The sequence below is a fragment of the Manis pentadactyla genome, chromosome 10 (genome assembly GCF_030020395.1).
Source record: "Manis pentadactyla isolate mManPen7 chromosome 10, mManPen7.hap1, whole genome shotgun sequence".
Lineage (NCBI taxonomy): Eukaryota > Metazoa > Chordata > Mammalia > Pholidota > Manidae > Manis > Manis pentadactyla.
Window position 1 is genome coordinate 84343436 of NC_080028.1, and position 17177 is coordinate 84360612.

General features: G+C 47.8%; 1 protein-coding gene across 2 annotated transcripts; it reads left to right on the forward strand.

Annotated features, from left to right (window-relative positions):
- The first annotated feature begins 8483 nt into the window (after window positions 1-8483).
- On the forward strand, window positions 8484-14355 carry STX4 (syntaxin 4). 2 transcript variants are annotated; one of them, XM_036927264.2, is made up of 12 exons: window positions 8484-8654; window positions 9036-9491; window positions 9680-9781; window positions 9894-9993; window positions 10132-10206; window positions 10719-10789; window positions 12262-12352; window positions 12423-12499; window positions 12685-12822; window positions 13708-13818; window positions 13908-14006; window positions 14102-14355. In XM_036927264.2, exons 2-11 carry the CDS (start codon window positions 9462-9464, stop codon window positions 13986-13988), a joined length of 876 nt encoding a protein of 291 aa, XP_036783159.1. In that variant the 5' UTR covers window positions 8484-8654; window positions 9036-9461; the 3' UTR covers window positions 13989-14006; window positions 14102-14355. The 2 variants fall into 2 exon arrangements, with proteins under 2 accessions (XP_036783159.1, XP_036783158.1); XM_036927263.2 differs by having other exon boundaries at window positions 8486-8654; window positions 12244-12352.
- The last annotated feature ends 2822 nt before the right edge of the window (window positions 14356-17177 follow it).

The following is a 17177-nucleotide window of genomic DNA, read 5'->3' on the forward strand; positions in this document are numbered from 1 at the left end:
AGTTTTCTCCTGGTGATAGTGTGACAACCTTCAAAACAAATATGATAATGTCAATCCCCTGCACCAACTCCAACACCCCCAGGCCTCCTGGATCTCACTCTGTAACTGCTATGGCATTTAAATCTCACCACCTCATCTTAGCTCTCTTACCACTTCCCTCCCTGTGCCAAGACCCCAAGCTTTAATCACACCAAGGGGTCGTTGGCCTAAATACCTCACAGTTTCACTGTGTGTCCACTCTTGCTGGTCTGCTTTTTTGCCCCTTCTTTTACAGCCAGGTTTCTCATCCTTCAGGGCCTAGTTCAAGCCTCACCCAGAAGTCGAGGCAGACTCATGAGGTGTGGGCTGAATATGTTCCCTAACTCAGCCAGATTGGTCCTGACTCATGTCTGCTTCTCCCCAGCAACAAACACATGGTCAGGCATAAAGTAGATGTTCACTAAAACTTTGAATGAATAAATGAATGAATGGCATGTTCCTTCCCATCTTTACACAGGCATAAAGACAAAGAAAATAAGTTCCACCACAGCAAGGATTTTTGTTTGTTTTGTTCATTGTTGATTCTCCAGTGGCACTGTGGCTGGCTCCTGGCAAATAGTAGGGACCCAGTAAATATTTGCTAAATGAATGAATGAGTGAAAGGTCACAATTCAAATCTGCTACAGCTCTGAAGATGGGCACAGGCACACACAATGCAACAGTGATAGAAATTCCTTTCACTGTTCAGTGATTTTGAGCTCATCACCTCCATAATATGATAACTCTGTGGGTCACCTGGACCACACACCAGCCTCCTCTGCAGTCTCTCAGCCTGAGGGCCTTTCTAAAATTTCAGTATAACCATACTGGCTCCTGCTCAAAAAACCTCCCCAGAACCCCATTGCTCATGAGATGAAGCCCAGACTTCCTAACCTGGCTTCCTACATCAGCACATACCACCATCCCTCATATACCCTGATTCAAGTCCCAATCTATTCCCTGCATTTTCCCACCTCCATGCCTTTCCTCCTGTTGTTTCTGATCCCAGTGACAACCTTTCCTCTCACCTCCCAAACCCAATTCCTTCTCTTTCTTCAAAGGTTAGCTGCTGGAGTCTCACTCTCCCAAAGCTGGAGGGAAAGCCAGCTAAATATACATATTACCAGGACTCTTCCCTGGAAATTCCAAATGAGCAGATCTGTGTGGACCCAGGAATCTGGGTTTTTACCAATTACCTCTGGCAATTCCTATTTAAAGTCAAGTTTTGGAACCACAGTATATCATATAGGCAAGACTAAGGCTAGGTTATATCACATGACAAATATTCCCAAAATCTCAGTGATTTTAATATAGCAAAGGTTTATTTTTGCAGTGGGTTTTTGTTATTTTATGTCCTTCAAAGAAGGCTCAGTGTTTCAGGTAGAGAAATTTATACATAGCTTATCAACCTGCTAGACTCTGAGTGCCTCATGTTCAGAGACCCTATCTGATGAATCTTGGCTTCTCAGTGGTATCTGAAAGAGGACATATCTACCACACCTGCTGTGCTCAGGAACAAAAGAATGACTACCCATCTGACTTATTCATCCATCTACCAGTGAGTATGTATTGAGGACCTACTCTTTGTGCCAGGATTATGCTCTGGTGCTAGTGGTGAGCAAAACAAACACTACCCTATCCCCATGGAACCAGTCATGTAACTACTTCTCTAGGCTCTAAGCTCCAAATTTGTGAAATGGGCTATAAACCATCCCTCAAGCACAGTGTGAGGATTTGCCAAGAAAACGAGCATGGAAACCATTTGTAACTTGAAAATCTCAGTTCAGGCAGATGTGAAAGACACTGTTATCCCATTTGCCACCTCTCATATCTGGTTTTCAGGTCTTAGTCATTAGGCCCGTGGGATTTGGTCACACATCCCTCTCCCTATTTCCACTGCCTGTTTAAACCATCATGAACCTGTAAAATGAATATGATGTTAACATTAGTAATAACAGTGATAATAATAGCTAATTCTTATATAGTGCTTACCATGTGCCAAGCTCTGTTTTAAGTGTTTTATATGTGTTAATTCATTTAATCTTCACAACAATTTGAGGTTGCTGCTGTTATTATCTCCATGTGCAGATAAGGAAACTGTAGCACAGTGAGCTTAAGTAATTTACTCAAAGCAGGAACTGGAATTAAATCCAGGCAGAAATCCTGGACTATTAAAATAGACTCCTGGCCAAAAGTATCTGCCTCTTGGGCAGGCTCATTCCAGCCTTTTCTCCACCAAAACGAGAATCAAGAGCATGCAGCAGAGACTGGATCAGGGCACTGACTTTGTAGATACATTTTGGGAGAACTGCTGTCATTACAATATTGAGTCTTAATTTACACGGTATATCTATCCATTAGTTTTGGACTTCTTCAAAGTCTTTTGGTAAAATTTAAAGTGTTTCTCTCATAAAGGACATTAATGTATTTTTAAAAGATTTACTTAAGCACTATATATTTCTGTAATTCTTTTTTACATTTCCTAATAGTCTGTTACTCCGATTTATAAAGGCAATTTATTTTAAGATATTTCTCTTATTCCATCAACCTTGCCTCCACATACAGCCAGAGTCAAAGACCCAGGGGTGACCTGGAAACCTCCTACCCCAACATACCCCTTCCAATCTGCAACCATGTCTGATAGATTCTGTCTCTTTCATGGATGTTCCATCCCCATCTCCAGACCTCAGTGTAGGCCTCATTGTTTTTGGTTTGGTGTCATTCCTAACTGTTCTCCTAACCAAACTTCACATAGCCAGGACTACTGTCAACACTTACTGCACCCTTGTGCAAATAGAACAAGGTATCTCTTCCTCATCATACTCTACCTCCATCTGTCAGATAATTGCTGTAATAAGTATTCAAATATATGATGTCTATGATGTGGTTGGTGACCCGTTCATGTTGTGCTTAGTGTAGAACACACAGGCAAAGTCATCTGCAGAGGCCCCCTGCACATGGCCACAGAGAGATCCTTGCAAAATGAAAGTTTGATCATAGTATTCTGTTATGGGGTGAATGTCTGTGGCCCTCTCCAAATTCATACGTTGAAGTTCCCAGCAGTATAATGGTATCAGGAGGTGGGGCCTTTGGGAGGTTATTAAGTTTAGATGAAGTCACAAGGGTGGAGCCCCTGATAGATTAGTGCCCTTATGAGAAAAGGAAGAGACACCAGAGCTTCCTCTTTCTGCCATGAGAAGACTCAGCAAGAAGGCAGCAATCTGCAAGCTAGGAAAGGAGCTCTCACCAAAAACCCAATCTGCCGGCACCTAGATCTTAGACTTCCCATGCTTCAGAACTGTGAGAAGTGCATGCATGTTGTTTAAAGCCCTCAGTCTATGGCATTTTGTTATAGCAGCCCAAGCTGCCTAAGACACATTCCTTTGCTTAAAATTATTCAGAGGTACCTCTTTACCATTCTTTCTTTGATATAATAATTTAAAGTAGGTAATACTTTCACATGGTTCAAAAATGTAGACAATGCAAAAAGTTTACAGTGAAAATTCTTACTCTAACAACTGTATTCACCACCTTATTCTCACAGACCACCCATAGGGAACCACTTTATTAATTTCTTATGTAACTTTCTGGGATTTCTTTATGAGGATACAAGCAAATACACACACACACACACACACACCACATACATGCTTTCTTTCTCATATAACAGTAGCATGATACATTCATTCTACACCTTTATTTAACTAACAATAAAAAAATTTCCATGAGTATTTATTTTTTTATTTATTTTATTAAGGATCATTGATATACAATCTTATGAAGGTTTCACATAAGCAACATTGTGCTTATTACATTCACCCATATTATCAAGTCCCCCACACACACCCCATTGCAGTCACCGTCCATCAGCATAGTAAGATGCTATAGTAACTAACAATATATTTTAAAGCACTTTTGTATTTGTACACAATAAGCATCTTCATTCTTTTTGACAGCTGCAAACCTGATAATGGATAAGTTTCTGATCTATTGCAAACAATATTCAATAATTAATATTTATGTAATTGTAATTTCATGGTACAGGTATGGTGAATTAAAATTCCATTTTTCCACCCTTTGTAGCTGGCATGGACTTGTGAGTTCATTTGAATAATAGAATATGGCAGAAGTAATGCTGTACAACTTCTGAGCAGGGCCTCAAGAGACCTTGCAGCTTCCACTCTCACCCTTTTGGAATCCTGAGGCCACTATGCTGTGAAGAAACCCAGAGTGAGATGCCACCTGAATAGCTGGAAGAGTGGCTCAGCCATTTCAGCTAACCTAGCCATTGAAGCTAAGGTCCCTGACATGAGAGTGGGAGAGAAGCTATCATGTGCCAGCTAGCCCCATCTGAGGTGCAGGCTGACTGCTGCCACTTGAATAATCTAAGGTAGAACAAGCAGAAAAACTACACAGCCATCCTTAGAATCTGGAGAACCAACAAATCATTGTTATTTTATGCCCATAAAGTATTGAGGTTGGTGTCTTATAAAGCAGTGGCTAACTGATACAGGAAGACTATCTTTCAGATAGATTTTCAGAAGTGGGATTGCTCATTCAAAGTGTATATGCACTCTTGATAAATGTTGTCTGGGTTATATCATTTTTCATTCCAACCAACAATAGGTGAAAGCCCCATTTCTTCAGTCTTGTCAAACGAATGCTTTGTCCAACATGGATTTTTGCCAATGCAATAAATAAAAAGTGATATTTCAGTATTGTCTTAATTTTCATTTCTCTTATGTGCAAAGTTGAACATCTACATCTATGTCTAAGGCCGTATGTATTTTCTTTTTTGTGATCCATCTGTCATATTCTTTGCCCATTCTTTTTTATTGAGTTGTTGGTCTTATCAACATGAAGGAGCTCTTTAAGTAGTACAGAGATTAGCCCTTTGTATATGATAAGAATTACAAATATTTTTTCCAATTTTTTATCTTTTGATTTTGCTGTGATGTTTTCTGCTATGCAGACAAATGAATTAGTTGTTTATTATAGCTTCTGAACTTTGAGTTGGAGTTGGAAAGGCTTTCCTCACCCCAAGAGCTATAAAAGATTTTGCCCATATTTTCTTCTAGTATTTTTATGGAGCTTATCCTGACAAATTGTGTGATCCATCATCTTTAGAATGAAGTTCAAGGCTGAGGTTATGGCATGGGTGACTCAGTGTCACCCAAATGGAAAGGAAACAGGAGGAACAGAAGCTGGTTTAGGATATTTTCAGGGGGAGATGATGCATCCCCTTTGGGACATGTTGAATTTAAATGCCTGTGGGACCTGCCAGAGGGGATGTCCATGAGGCAAGTAGATTCAGGGGTCTAGAGCTCAGGAGAAAATTTTGGGCTGAAGATACAGATTTAGGAGCCAGCGTAAGGATGACATTTAGAACCACAAGAGTGTGTGTAGAGTTTGAAGAGGAGAGGTTCTCAGATGGAGCTCTAGGGAGTGGTGAAGGTCAGGTCCAAACACAATCATTATGAGAGAGCTGTGGGGGTTTCATCTCTGTGGCCCTTGAGACTTGGCACAAAAAACAGTCTCAGAGATGTTTTTAAGATGAACAGAGGCCCTTTATGTTAGACATACATGGATATCTTTGGGTCCTGGGGACACAGCAAACAGAGAGAGGGAGGAGGAGGACCAACAACCTCCCCAGCAGTCAGATCCAACCCAGCAGGTATGGAAGAGAGACCCTGTGACATAGGAGGGGAGAAAGCTCTGTCTTGTGGGCATAGTCTACCCACTCTTCCCCTCAGATGATCCAAAGCAGGGCATCAGTACATGGCAGCCAGTCCCCAAAGGTGGGTGGAAGACGGGAGCCACCCCTGGCTGTGTTTTCCTTGGATCATGGTGTAGTGGTTAAGAGCACAGACTCTGGAGCACCACCCTCTGGGTTCAAATCCTGGCTCTCTTATTTACTAGTGTGTAACCTTGGGCAAGTTACTTTGTATCTCTGTGCCTCAGTTTCCTCCTCTGTAAAATGAGGACAACTATAGTACCTATCTCAAAACTGCTATGAGAATTAAATGAGTTAATATTTATAAAGTGCTTGTATTGGGCGCCTGGCACACAGTAAGTGCTATATAAAAATTAAATTTTAAAAAGTTGTTTTATTCATTCATGAATATTTATTGACCAGCTACTATGTGCCAGGTGCTGTGTAGGTGCTGTGGACACAGCAGTGAATAATGCAGGTGAAAATCTCTGTCCTCCTGGAGCTTACACTCTAGTAGGATGGAGAGGAGGGGTGAAGGCAGACTATATATAATTAATATAAATAATATAAAATAAAGTAGATGGTACATCAGATCAAAGTGGAGACATGAGAGATGTGCAGGGTTGGCAAGGCTGCTGGCCACAAACCTAGTGCACAGTGGGGCTCAGGAAAAGGGAAGAGGCCCTGGACAAGCAGCAGAGTGGAGTCCCTGGCAGAGACACTGCAGCTGCTGACACCCTCATCACCACCATATAATAGCAGCAAGCACTTACATGACACTTACTCCATACTAGGCCCTGTTCTATTCACTTTATATATATCGTCTAATTTAATCCTTGCGGCAATCTTTGAGGTTGGTACTGTTATTGTTCCCATTTTTCAAGTGAGGGAACTGAAGCAGAGAGAGATGAAATGCATTAAGAGAGCTATATAGTAGGAAAACGAGCTGAGATTTCAGCCCAGGTCATCTGGCTCCAGGGTTAGTAGGAAGGACCTGCAGGTGGAGGGGACAGGAGGCTGCCAAGCCTCCCTACCTGATCTTCACACAGACTGAAAGGAATATACCCACACACAACCCCAACACCCACACATCCAAGGCCCAGTATACTTAATAGATATTTCAAGACTGCTCAGAGTGAGAGGAGTAAAAAAAAGGACCATGAAATAGAGATGAGGGCTCAGCTCTGGAGAGCTCCATCCCAGAGCCATTCTCCCTTAGAGGTCTCCCTCCCCTAACCTCTCCACACTACTCCATGAGGCTTTGAGCCAAGCCTCCTATGATCTTAAGTCACCATTCCAAAACCCTGCGATCTCACCTAGAGCCCACAAATAATAATTAATTTCATAATCCCAGGATATATAACAAAGGCACCAGCAACTCCATATCACAGATGGGAACCAAGAAGGCAAGTCATCAAAAAACTAAGAAACAGAGACAGGTGGGACAGGTGGGACTGGTGGGCCCAGAAAGAGCTGGAACCTGCAGTAATAAAAGCCTGCAGAGGGGGGAACCTTTAACTGTTTAAAGACCTTCCCATATCCTCCTTTACCTCACTTGATATTGTTCAATTCTTACCAGACCAAGGGGTCAACTGGAGAAATGAAGTTCCAGAGAGGAGCAATGAATTATTCAAAATCACACCCAGGACTAGAAGTCAGATTCCAAAAGCCCTTCCACTGTAACACTCAAAGAGACAGAATATGAGAGACACACAGATGGTGAAAGAAGGGGAGGGGGGCAGGGAGGCAGAGGCTGATATGGAAGACCCAAGAGCAGAGAAATCCTTCCTCATAATCTCCAGGGGACCCCAAGGGGCAGGTGTGGCCTCTTGAAAAACCTTCCAACCCTTCATTTCCCCTGTGGGTTGATCAGAGGAGCACCATCCTCACTCCTTTATTCCCAACCCCAAGTGAGCTGGGATCTAAAGGAGAGAGGAAAAGGATTAAAGCCCCTCACTTTGAATCAGACAGCACTTGGCATTTTCCAACCCCATGATCATTGAACTTCAGAGCAGGGAATATTCATAAAGATTATCTCCCCATCCGCCTACTGCCATCCATAGCATAGATGGGAGATTGAGGTCCAGAGACAAAGTGACTTTCCAGAGGTCCACAGTAACTCAGTTACAGGAATCTAGATTTCCTTACAATACTAGAGAGGGACCATTCCTTCCTCTGCTTGAACCTTCCTATAAACTCGCTGGGAAGAGCCCTGGATTTAAGGAGACCAGATATGCATTCCAGCTATGCTGAGACCCACTGAGTGGCCTTGGGGACTCCTCCTAATGTAAGTTCCACAAAGGCAAGGAATGTGCTCAGTAAATATCCATTGACTGAATGAATGGCTAGAGGGCTAGGGTTAGGGAAGTGTCACCTAGAGAACATGAAGCCTGAAAGCGAAGTCTAGGGAAACATGAGATTATCTTCAGGTACATGAAAGGCTACAATTCCATCCACAAATATTTATTGAGAGCTCATTATGCGCTAGGTACTGAACTAGGGATTCAGGTAAGAACAAGACAGTCGTGGCCTGGCTTCAAAAACTCCACTATACTGTGGAAAGTGTGTGGATTTTTTTGTGGGCTCCAGAGGGTACACCCAGGTGCAAAGTCGCAAACAGGGTTGGAGGAGGGGGCAAGTAGCAAACAGCTCTGGTAAAAAACAGACACTTTGCTCAGCCTGAGCTGCCCTGAAATGGTCTTACTGCTCAGGTGGAGTGCAGTGGTACTGCAGTGTTCCAGGACGGCGCCAACCGCCCGCCTGTCAGAGGTTGCGCAGAAGTATGCGGGAGAAGGGCTCTCTGCCTTGGGTGAGGTCACTTTCCACCTCCAGATTCTCTGCCTAAAAAACCCTGCAATTCTCTAACACTGGATCTTATTATCTTCTGAGTTTCAAGGTCCCATGATGCTGACAGCCCTAAATTGTAAGTCGTTTCAGTGTGCCCACGCCCCTGGACCCAAAAGAAATAAAGCTGGATTCAGCAAAGTTCCTACCACCCACCGTCTCAAAAGATCTCTGGGGGTAGGTAGCGCCCCCACCCTCACCCCACTTAGTGGGGGCTGGTGGGGAGTAGCTTGGCGCCAGGGTACCCGGGATATGGTGGGGAGAACGGTGTTTCAGAGATGGAATTAACAGAGCCGAGACATGTAACAGTGAAAGCGCCCAGTTCTTTGGTCCGCCAAGCCGTGACCCGGGCGGCCACGTGACGCGGGGGGCGGGGACGGGGCACCGTGGCGTGATGTTGAGATGATGAACTTCTCTGATTACGTACAAATGACGCATTTCCACCCCCTTTGACAACTAGGTTTCCGCTGGAAGATGCAACAGTTCCGGTGAAGGGGGCGGATTTTCATGTCCTGGTAGTTTTGCTTCCGTTCGGGGTGCTGCAGCTTCCGACAGCCGCCTCTCGGGCAAGGAGGAGAAGCGACCGCGTGCGCATGTCCCAATCTTCCCAGAGTGGGTGGGGCCGAGGTTGCGGGAGCGGGAGGGGGGAAAGAAAAGGGAATTCCAAACTGTGGAACCCTGGGGGTACCCGAGGACGGCTCCTTCTCCTGACTGTGGATGGTGCCAGGGACGGAGCCTCTCGCGGCTCGTGGGGGCTTTGGGGACCCTCAGGGTGAGGGCGCAGGGCAGTGTCAGTGTCAGAGTGTGAGTAGGGTGCGGGAGTTCCAAACTTAGAATCTTGAGGCCCTCGGGCTCCCTCACGGGGAAGGGGGGAGCTCGGGCCGCCATGCGCGACAGGACCCACGAGCTGAGGCAGGTAAGGAATCGGGGCATCCGGGTCGGGAAGGGCGGACGGGGTGGGGTCTGGCTGGAATGCAGGACTCCTGGTCTTCGGGGCAGGGAGTGGTGGCTGAGGGCTAGGAAGGAAAGTCCCGGAAGTCTGTGAGCCCTGCTGGGAGAGAGCGATGGCATGGAAGTGATGCCAGTGACCGCGGGACCTGGCAGGGGGATGACAACTCGGACGATGAGGACAAGGAGCGGATCGCGCTGGTGGTACACCCGGGCACGGCTCGGCTGGGCAGCCCGGACGATGAATTCTTCCAGAAGGTAAGCGGCTGGGGTCTTGGCCTGGATTCACGAGAGGGCTAGAGGATCCGAGGAGCAGCACGGTCTGGAGGACCCCCATTCATTCTTCAGCCTTCTCGATTACCCTCTCCAGATCCGAACAATTCGGCAAACTATTGTCAAGCTGGAGAATGAAGTCCGAGAGTTGGAGAAGCAGCAGGTCACCATCCTGGCCACGCCCCTTCCCGAGGACAGTGAGTGGAAGCCCCGGTGCAGGACGCATGCTCAGCTGGAGGGATTGTGGGGATCGTAGTTCCACGCAGGTGGTGGCCTGGAAGATTTGTTGAGGTTAGGGGGCTGCTGTTTGAAAGTCACAGCTTTCTCTTGTTCAGGCATGAAGCAGCACCTGCAGAACCTGCGCGAAGAGATCAAACAGCTGGGGAGGGAGATCCGCGCCCAGCTGAAGGGTGAGCTCATAGGACCTCAGATAGAGCCTTCCCTCTGGTCCTACCCAACTGCTGGTATATCTGGGGAGTGTGTGGCCCAGAAAGGCCAGTGATATATTCAGGACACAGCAGGCCTAGGTCTAGAGTCTCTGTCTCCTGTCTTCCAGTCTACAGTACTTTTCCATAGCATATGCCTGCCTCTTGGCTTCCTTTATTTATAATGATACCATTTACTCCTACAATTCTTGCTGCCCAGCGTGCATTCTTTAGGAGGGCAGATGGGGATTTTGTTAGGAAGCCTCTATACCTGTGGGAATTCTCTAATGTATTGCAAAGAAAAATGTACTTCCTCCTGTGGAGGCTCAGAATTAGTCACATTGTGATAAACTTTCCCCAAAAGACCCTGTGGACATAAGAATCTCTCCATCGTATGGTTGGGGTGTGGCCCTGGCACAGTATCTTGGTCCCCGAACTATTTTCAGAAGCTGCAGGTCAAACCCCCTCCCCCACCAATACCCTGTATCTTCCCACAGCCATAGAACCCCAGAAAGAGGAAGCTGATGAGAATTGTAACTCGGTCAACATGAGAATGAGAAAAACTCAGGTGGGTTTGTTATCCCGAGTACTTAGGAAACAGATGGTAGAAGAAAGAAGAAAGACCTTTAGAGATCAAGTCCAACCTGGTGATTTTCCAAATGGGGAAACAAGTCTCAGAGAGAGAAAGGCCTCACTCAAGATCAAGAACCCAGGTCTCCAAAACTCCCAGTTCATTCTAACACCTTACCTTCTTGTGCATTCAATGAGAAGTTGCTGAGTCCCCAGATATGACTTAGGCTCAGCTGTGGGAACATGCTTTCTAAGAGCCAAGATGTGGATTAAGCTTGAAAAAGTGGAAAAGACATTTCTCAGGTAGGACTTAATAGCTAATAGCTCTGCCCAGGGAAGAAGAGAGAGCAGTTATAAATGACTGGGAGGTATCCTACCCATGTGACAAAGACATCCTCTGCCCCATAGTCAGAATTCATGAAATCAGCAAGAGGAACTTCCCTGGGTGGGGAAGGTCACTGAATTAACATCTTAGTAAGGAGAGTTGAGGTGATCTGACCAGCTCCCTCTGGCTGCCCAGTGAGAAGTGGTTTGGCATTCTTGGAGGTCAGAGTTGGAGTAGGTGGACCTAGAGCTCAGCAAGGACCCCAGAGTGAAGATGGAGCACTTTGGGCATTTTGAAAGGGTGCTGCTGAAGCCAGGAGAGCAGATGTATGTCTGAGGAAGGAACTCCAAGAAATGAATCCATTTAAGGTGTCAGGGGAATGGATGAGGTGAGAGGGCATTTCAGAGGGAAACTGTGGTGGTCATCAGTGTGAGAGGCTGAGGACCCAGCTGGACCTATAGAATCTGGGCAGCAGGATGACCTCTAGGTATACTAGCACACCTCTAGTCTAAGCAGTGAGGCTGGTGTTCAGCAAATATTCAACAAGTATTTATTGAGTGCCTACTGTGTGCCAGACCCTTTCTAGCTGTTTGGGGTACAGATCCCTATCCTCATGGAGCTTACATTCTGGTGGGGAGAGACAATCACCATAATAAATAAGTTATTTTAGAACATAGTTAAGTATTAAGAAAAAAAGAGCAGAAGAAGAGGGATGGAGAATGCTAGAAGGCAGGTTGCAATTTCAATAAGGTGGAGAAAACTTCATTGAGAAGGTGACAATGAAACAAAGACTTAAAGGCCTTTGTGAGGCATGGGCATTCTCCAGCAAGGGAACAGTGAGTGGAAGGGCCTGAGGTGGGCATGTGCTTTGTTTAGGAATAAGGAGCCCACTGTGGTTGGAGGGAGGGAGTAAGAGAAGAGTGGGAGCAGGTAAGGTCAGAGGGAAGTATGGGAAGGCCTTGTAGGCTCTGGTAAGTGCTTTGGCTTTTCTTTTGAAAGAATGGGGGAGCCTCTCAAGGTGGTTAAGGTGGCAGCCACCTATATCAGCTCAGGCTGTTTGCTTATCTGAGGCCCAGTCTGGGCAGGAATCCTCCCAGGGGTTCCCAACCTATATTCTCCATCCTTAGCATGGTGTCCTATCCCAGCAATTCGTGGAGCTCATCAACAAGTGCAACTTGATGCAGTCTGAATACCGGGAGAAGAATGTGGAGCGGATTCGGAGGCAGCTAAAGATCAGTGAGTTGTGGTGCTCGGCCCAGGGTCAGGTAACCTGACCCAGCTCTGAGTCTGGCCTTTTCCTTCACAGCAAATGCTGGAATGGTATCTGACGAGGAGCTGGAGCAGATGCTGGACAGCGGGCAGAGTGAGGTGTTTGTGTCCAATGTGAGTGGTCACAGCCAGCACAGCCAGCCTTCCTCTACTGGGCCTCTCATCCTTTCTGAGCCCTGGCCCTTTTCACTTGAGGGAATACTGAGGCCCAGGAAGAATGAATTAGCCTAGGCCTGAAGGCTGCCCCAGAGCTACTGGTTTCCCTGTGATTTGTCCCACCACTCCTATCCATTCCCCAGATACTGAAGGACACCCAGGTGACTCGACAGGCCCTAAACGAGATCTCAGCCAGGCACAGTGAGATCCAGCAGCTTGAACGCAGCATCCGTGAACTTCATGAGATCTTCACTTTTCTGGCTACTGAAGTGGAGATGCAGGTGGGTGCCTCCAGGCAGCCCCCAGATGTGAGATCATGTTCACTCAGCTGTGCCCGTCAGCCCACCTCCACCCTTATCCTCTCTAGTGAGGCTTTTGATCCCCTCCAGACTGGGCCATGACCCCAGGATGGCCCTAACTTCTATCCTCAGCCATGCCCCAGTGGCCTCCCCAGCTATGCAGATGGCCACTCCTCTGTACATCGCATCCCATCTCACCCCCAACTTGAGCCCACCCAAGGGATGGCCTCAACCTTGGCTCCTCTTCTGCCAATAGAATTTACCCTTACACCTCTAAGAGTTCCAGTCAGTGTTGCCCCCAGGAGGCCTGCCTTCTCAAACAGGTGCAGGTTGTGGTGGGAGGTGGGTGTTCTTCCCCTGCTCTGGTGGTTAGGGTGAGTCAAGCTTCCAGCCCTGTCCTGCGGGAGCTCACCCATTAGTGCTGCAGCCCTTTTGCAGCTGGGAGTCATGGGGAAGGATGTCATTCAGTAGAAGTTTCAGTTCCTGAAGTCTGGGGTTGCCATGAGGAGGCAAGGATAGGGAGGGCTTCACAGCTATTGAGAGACAGGCCTAGAAGAATGGGCAAATTCAGACAGATTTGTGAGGAAATAAAAGTTCATGCTCTGTGGAAAGGTATGAGCCACTTTTGGTTCTAAGCCACCACTGCAGTAGAGATTGTAGGGGTCAGGGAAGCCGGGCAGAAGGGACTGCATGATAGAAGAGGACCTAGAAGCCACCTTCAGGAGTGTGAACTTTTGTCAGATGTGGTCCTCCCCTGTGTCTTTGTCAGTGCAGTGTTTTCTGCCAGGAATGTCCTCAGTTATCTGGGGCTGGGTTGAGCAGATGCCCCCAGCATCCCTATCCACCTGAACTGCCCTCTCTGAACAGGGAGAGATGATCAACCGGATTGAGAAGAACATTCTGAGCTCAGCAGATTATGTGGAACGTGGGCAGGAACATGTCAAGATGGCCCTGGAGAACCAGAAGAAGGCACGGAAGGTGAGCCTTCCCTCCCATCCCCTCTCCTGCCCTAGATGGCCCTCCTTCCCCTCCTGAATGAGTTTCTCTGACTCCCTACTCTCCCACAGAAGAAAATCTTCATTGCCATCTGTGTGTCTGTCACTGTCCTCATTGTGGCAGTCATCATTGGTGTCTCCACATTGGTTTGATAGCGCCGCACATTCTTGGTGAGATACTGTGGAGCTACCCCCTGGCCTGCCCCACCCATGGTCCCAGACTTTTCTCCTCCCCTCATACCCTCTTCTCCCTCCTTCCCTTGCAGGCACTAAGAGCACCAGAGACCCCAGGGTCTGCCTTCTCTCCCAGAAGCTGGGGAGGGCAGGATAGAACTTCCAGCCGGACCCCCTTCCTCATACTGGCCCTGTGCAGAGGGAAAGATGGTTCTTCTGGGGTTAGCAAGCACTCATTCATGGGGGCCTCCCCACTTGGGCCACAGTGCCTGGGGGAGGGCCTGCAGGGTCCTGTTTGGCTGGGACATGTGGTTTTGTAAGAAATTAAAAAAAAAAAGAGATCTTGGAGACTCCCCTGTGCATGTGTGTTCCTAGAAGCGCTGGCCCAGGGCCTCCAGGTATTCAGCCTCCCCACTTCTTGGCCATCCTTGAGGCCAGGCAGGCTCAGCTCAGACTCTGTGAACACAGTGGCTGGCACTGCCATTCTATTCTCCATAGAGACGGGGAGGTAATACCCACATCTGGCTCCATACTGTCCTAGGGAAAGACCACTAGGAGTACCTAACCTCAAAGCACTGAGACTGGGCCAGGCCAGGCTGGGACACAGATGAGATGTGTGTGGCATTAGTGGGCATTCCTGAGGCCCAGGAAGAAGAGAAACCATGAGGGACTGAGGCTGTTACTCTGGATACAGTGGACAGGGAAAAGCCTATCTCAGAGGGAACAACATTTGCGTGCAATGTTGAGGAGGACCAGTTCTGAGAAGAAGCAGGGGAGGGACCAGCAGGTCAGGCCCTGTGCCCAGAGAACGGAATTGCCTTTTACCTAAGTTAAAAGTTCAGCTTAGCCAGCACACCTGGTTTCCAAGGGGTTACGTGGCTTAAGCAGGTAAAGGAAGCAGAGGAACCTGGCCCCTGGTTTCTGTGAGACACCTAAGCTCCAAGTCCCGATTCTAAATTTCTGAGTCCAAGTCTGGATGCTTAGTTTCTGGAACTGGATATGCGCCAGTCCCCAGACACCGGTTCCAGGTTGGGCATGGTTCGGCACCTAACCCCGACCTAGGTAAGGGGCTGGGTTCCAGCCGCCCGTCCTATCCCACTTTCGATCCCACAGGCCTCTGCTGCTGCCGTCGCTGCTGCTGTTCCCGGCTGCCCAGCCTGTCTGGCCGCAGGACCGCTTGCTAAGGCGCCGAGTGTGTGGGCGCACTGGATGCCAGAGTAACCTGAGTTGTGGAGGGGCTGGAAGTCCTGTCAGTGCAGTCTCGGACCCGCCCTTAGACCTGGCCTGGGGGAGGGGCGAGAGAGCAGGGTCGGGTCCTAAGACTGGCGATCCCAGCCTGCTCTGCCTTCATCCGCTGTTGGGCACCCGCCTGCAGCTCCTCCCGGTGGCCCGGGAGTGACGGGTGCACAGCGCCTGCGCCTCGGGGGAGAGGACTGGTTCTGAGTGTAGGGAGCGTGGCTGAGGTGATAGCCGGGTCGCAACGTGGAAACGATTGGCCTCTGGACCTAAACATTGCTCCTGAAGAGCATTGGGATTGATCTATGGGGAGTGCCCTGGGAATGAACACCCGGCTATTAAACCTCAGTGAGAGGAGAGACGGGCAAGACCTCAGAGTCCGCAATTGCGCCCTGAAGAGACTGGATCACAGGGGCATTCTCAGACCTCCAAAAAGGGAAAGCCGGGGGCTTGAGAGAGACTGGCAGGGCAATGAGTTGGGGACTTGACATGAGAAGGCGTGGCTGGGTGCACAAATGTGGGATGGTACCCACGCCTTCACCTGCTGGAGATCACGTGTCTTGTGTACCAGTGGAGCTCTAGACACCTACAGGAAAGACCTTGTCATTCTCAGCAGTGTGCAAACAATCTGGATGTCCACCCAGTGGGGAAACTGCAGGGCTACACGGATCCTGTCCCAGTAGAAGACTGAATTGGACACGGGGCCTCTGGGCTTCCCTGATTCTCCATGTCTTTCCCCTGTCAGCGGAATCCGGTGGAATCATCTCTTGTTGGTCACCTGTATGCACTCCCTCACCTTTCTGCCTTTAGAGTAAAACTGCAAGACCTGTGGCACCTACTGGGATCCAACTGCAGAGACCATGCCACATCTATGCACCTGGGTGTCCCTATGCAGCACGGTACTTCTGCTTGGCCATGCTGGACAGCGCCACTCCTGAAAGGCCACTTAGCTGTCTGTCTTACCCAGGAAGCTGTCTAGAACCTCTTGGAAGAGGTGCTAGATGGCCAGGTGAAGCCTTGGATGCTTGTCTCAGTACTTTGAACTTTTCCTCTGGGCCAGGGAGCATTCTGGGAATGCTAATTATTATTATTAATTTCCTAATAAATCCATGGAAGTTTATTGAATAGATGAGTGGCAAGTTTGGAGCAAGTGGACCCATGCACTGGAGATTGCACAGGCTCCCTTGTGTATACCCCTTTCCTGTGGGAAACTGACCTGAATGAAGAGGTAAGGGCAAGTTTTGCATTGAAATCCTGGCTTGGCTGCCTTCAGCCCAACTTTCAGGGAACAGAGTCTTGGTTAGTTGTGGCTAGATTTGTGGCTTGGTTAGATTTCCAAATCCATCCTGCATCCCAGCCTTCCAGCACAGCTCTCTCCACTTATTTCCTCATTCATTGGTCTAGGGCAAGCTATATTGACTTGCCTATGAGTCAAGACTTTATCTTTGACCAAGATGTATGTGAGGTGTTACATGGTACAAAGCAGTGCAGCACAGTGTGTATGAAGGAGGAGTGGACAAACAGTGATTGGCATTTCTGGCACGGCCCTGTGGTAGACTGTACCAGAGTAGTTCCAAATATATACTGTCCTTCCTACTGCACTCCTCATTAACAGAGGGTTATACATTCATGCCCCATTTACAATAGGCTTGGGTATATAACTTGCTTTGACCAATGGAATGTGGTCATTTCCAAATAGAAGATTGATGCTCCAGTGAGTAGTTTGGCAGCTTCCCTTCTCTTTTCCTTCTGCCATGAGCCTGGCAATTGCCAGATCAAGACTTCCTCAGCCTAGAACCCAGAATTAAGATGATACGAAACTGAGCTGCAGCCTACCTTCAAAATGATGTGTGTAATCTAAGTGAGAAATAGACTTCTCTCTGTGAGCCACTGATATTTGGATGTTGGTTGACACCACATCATATGTCTGAA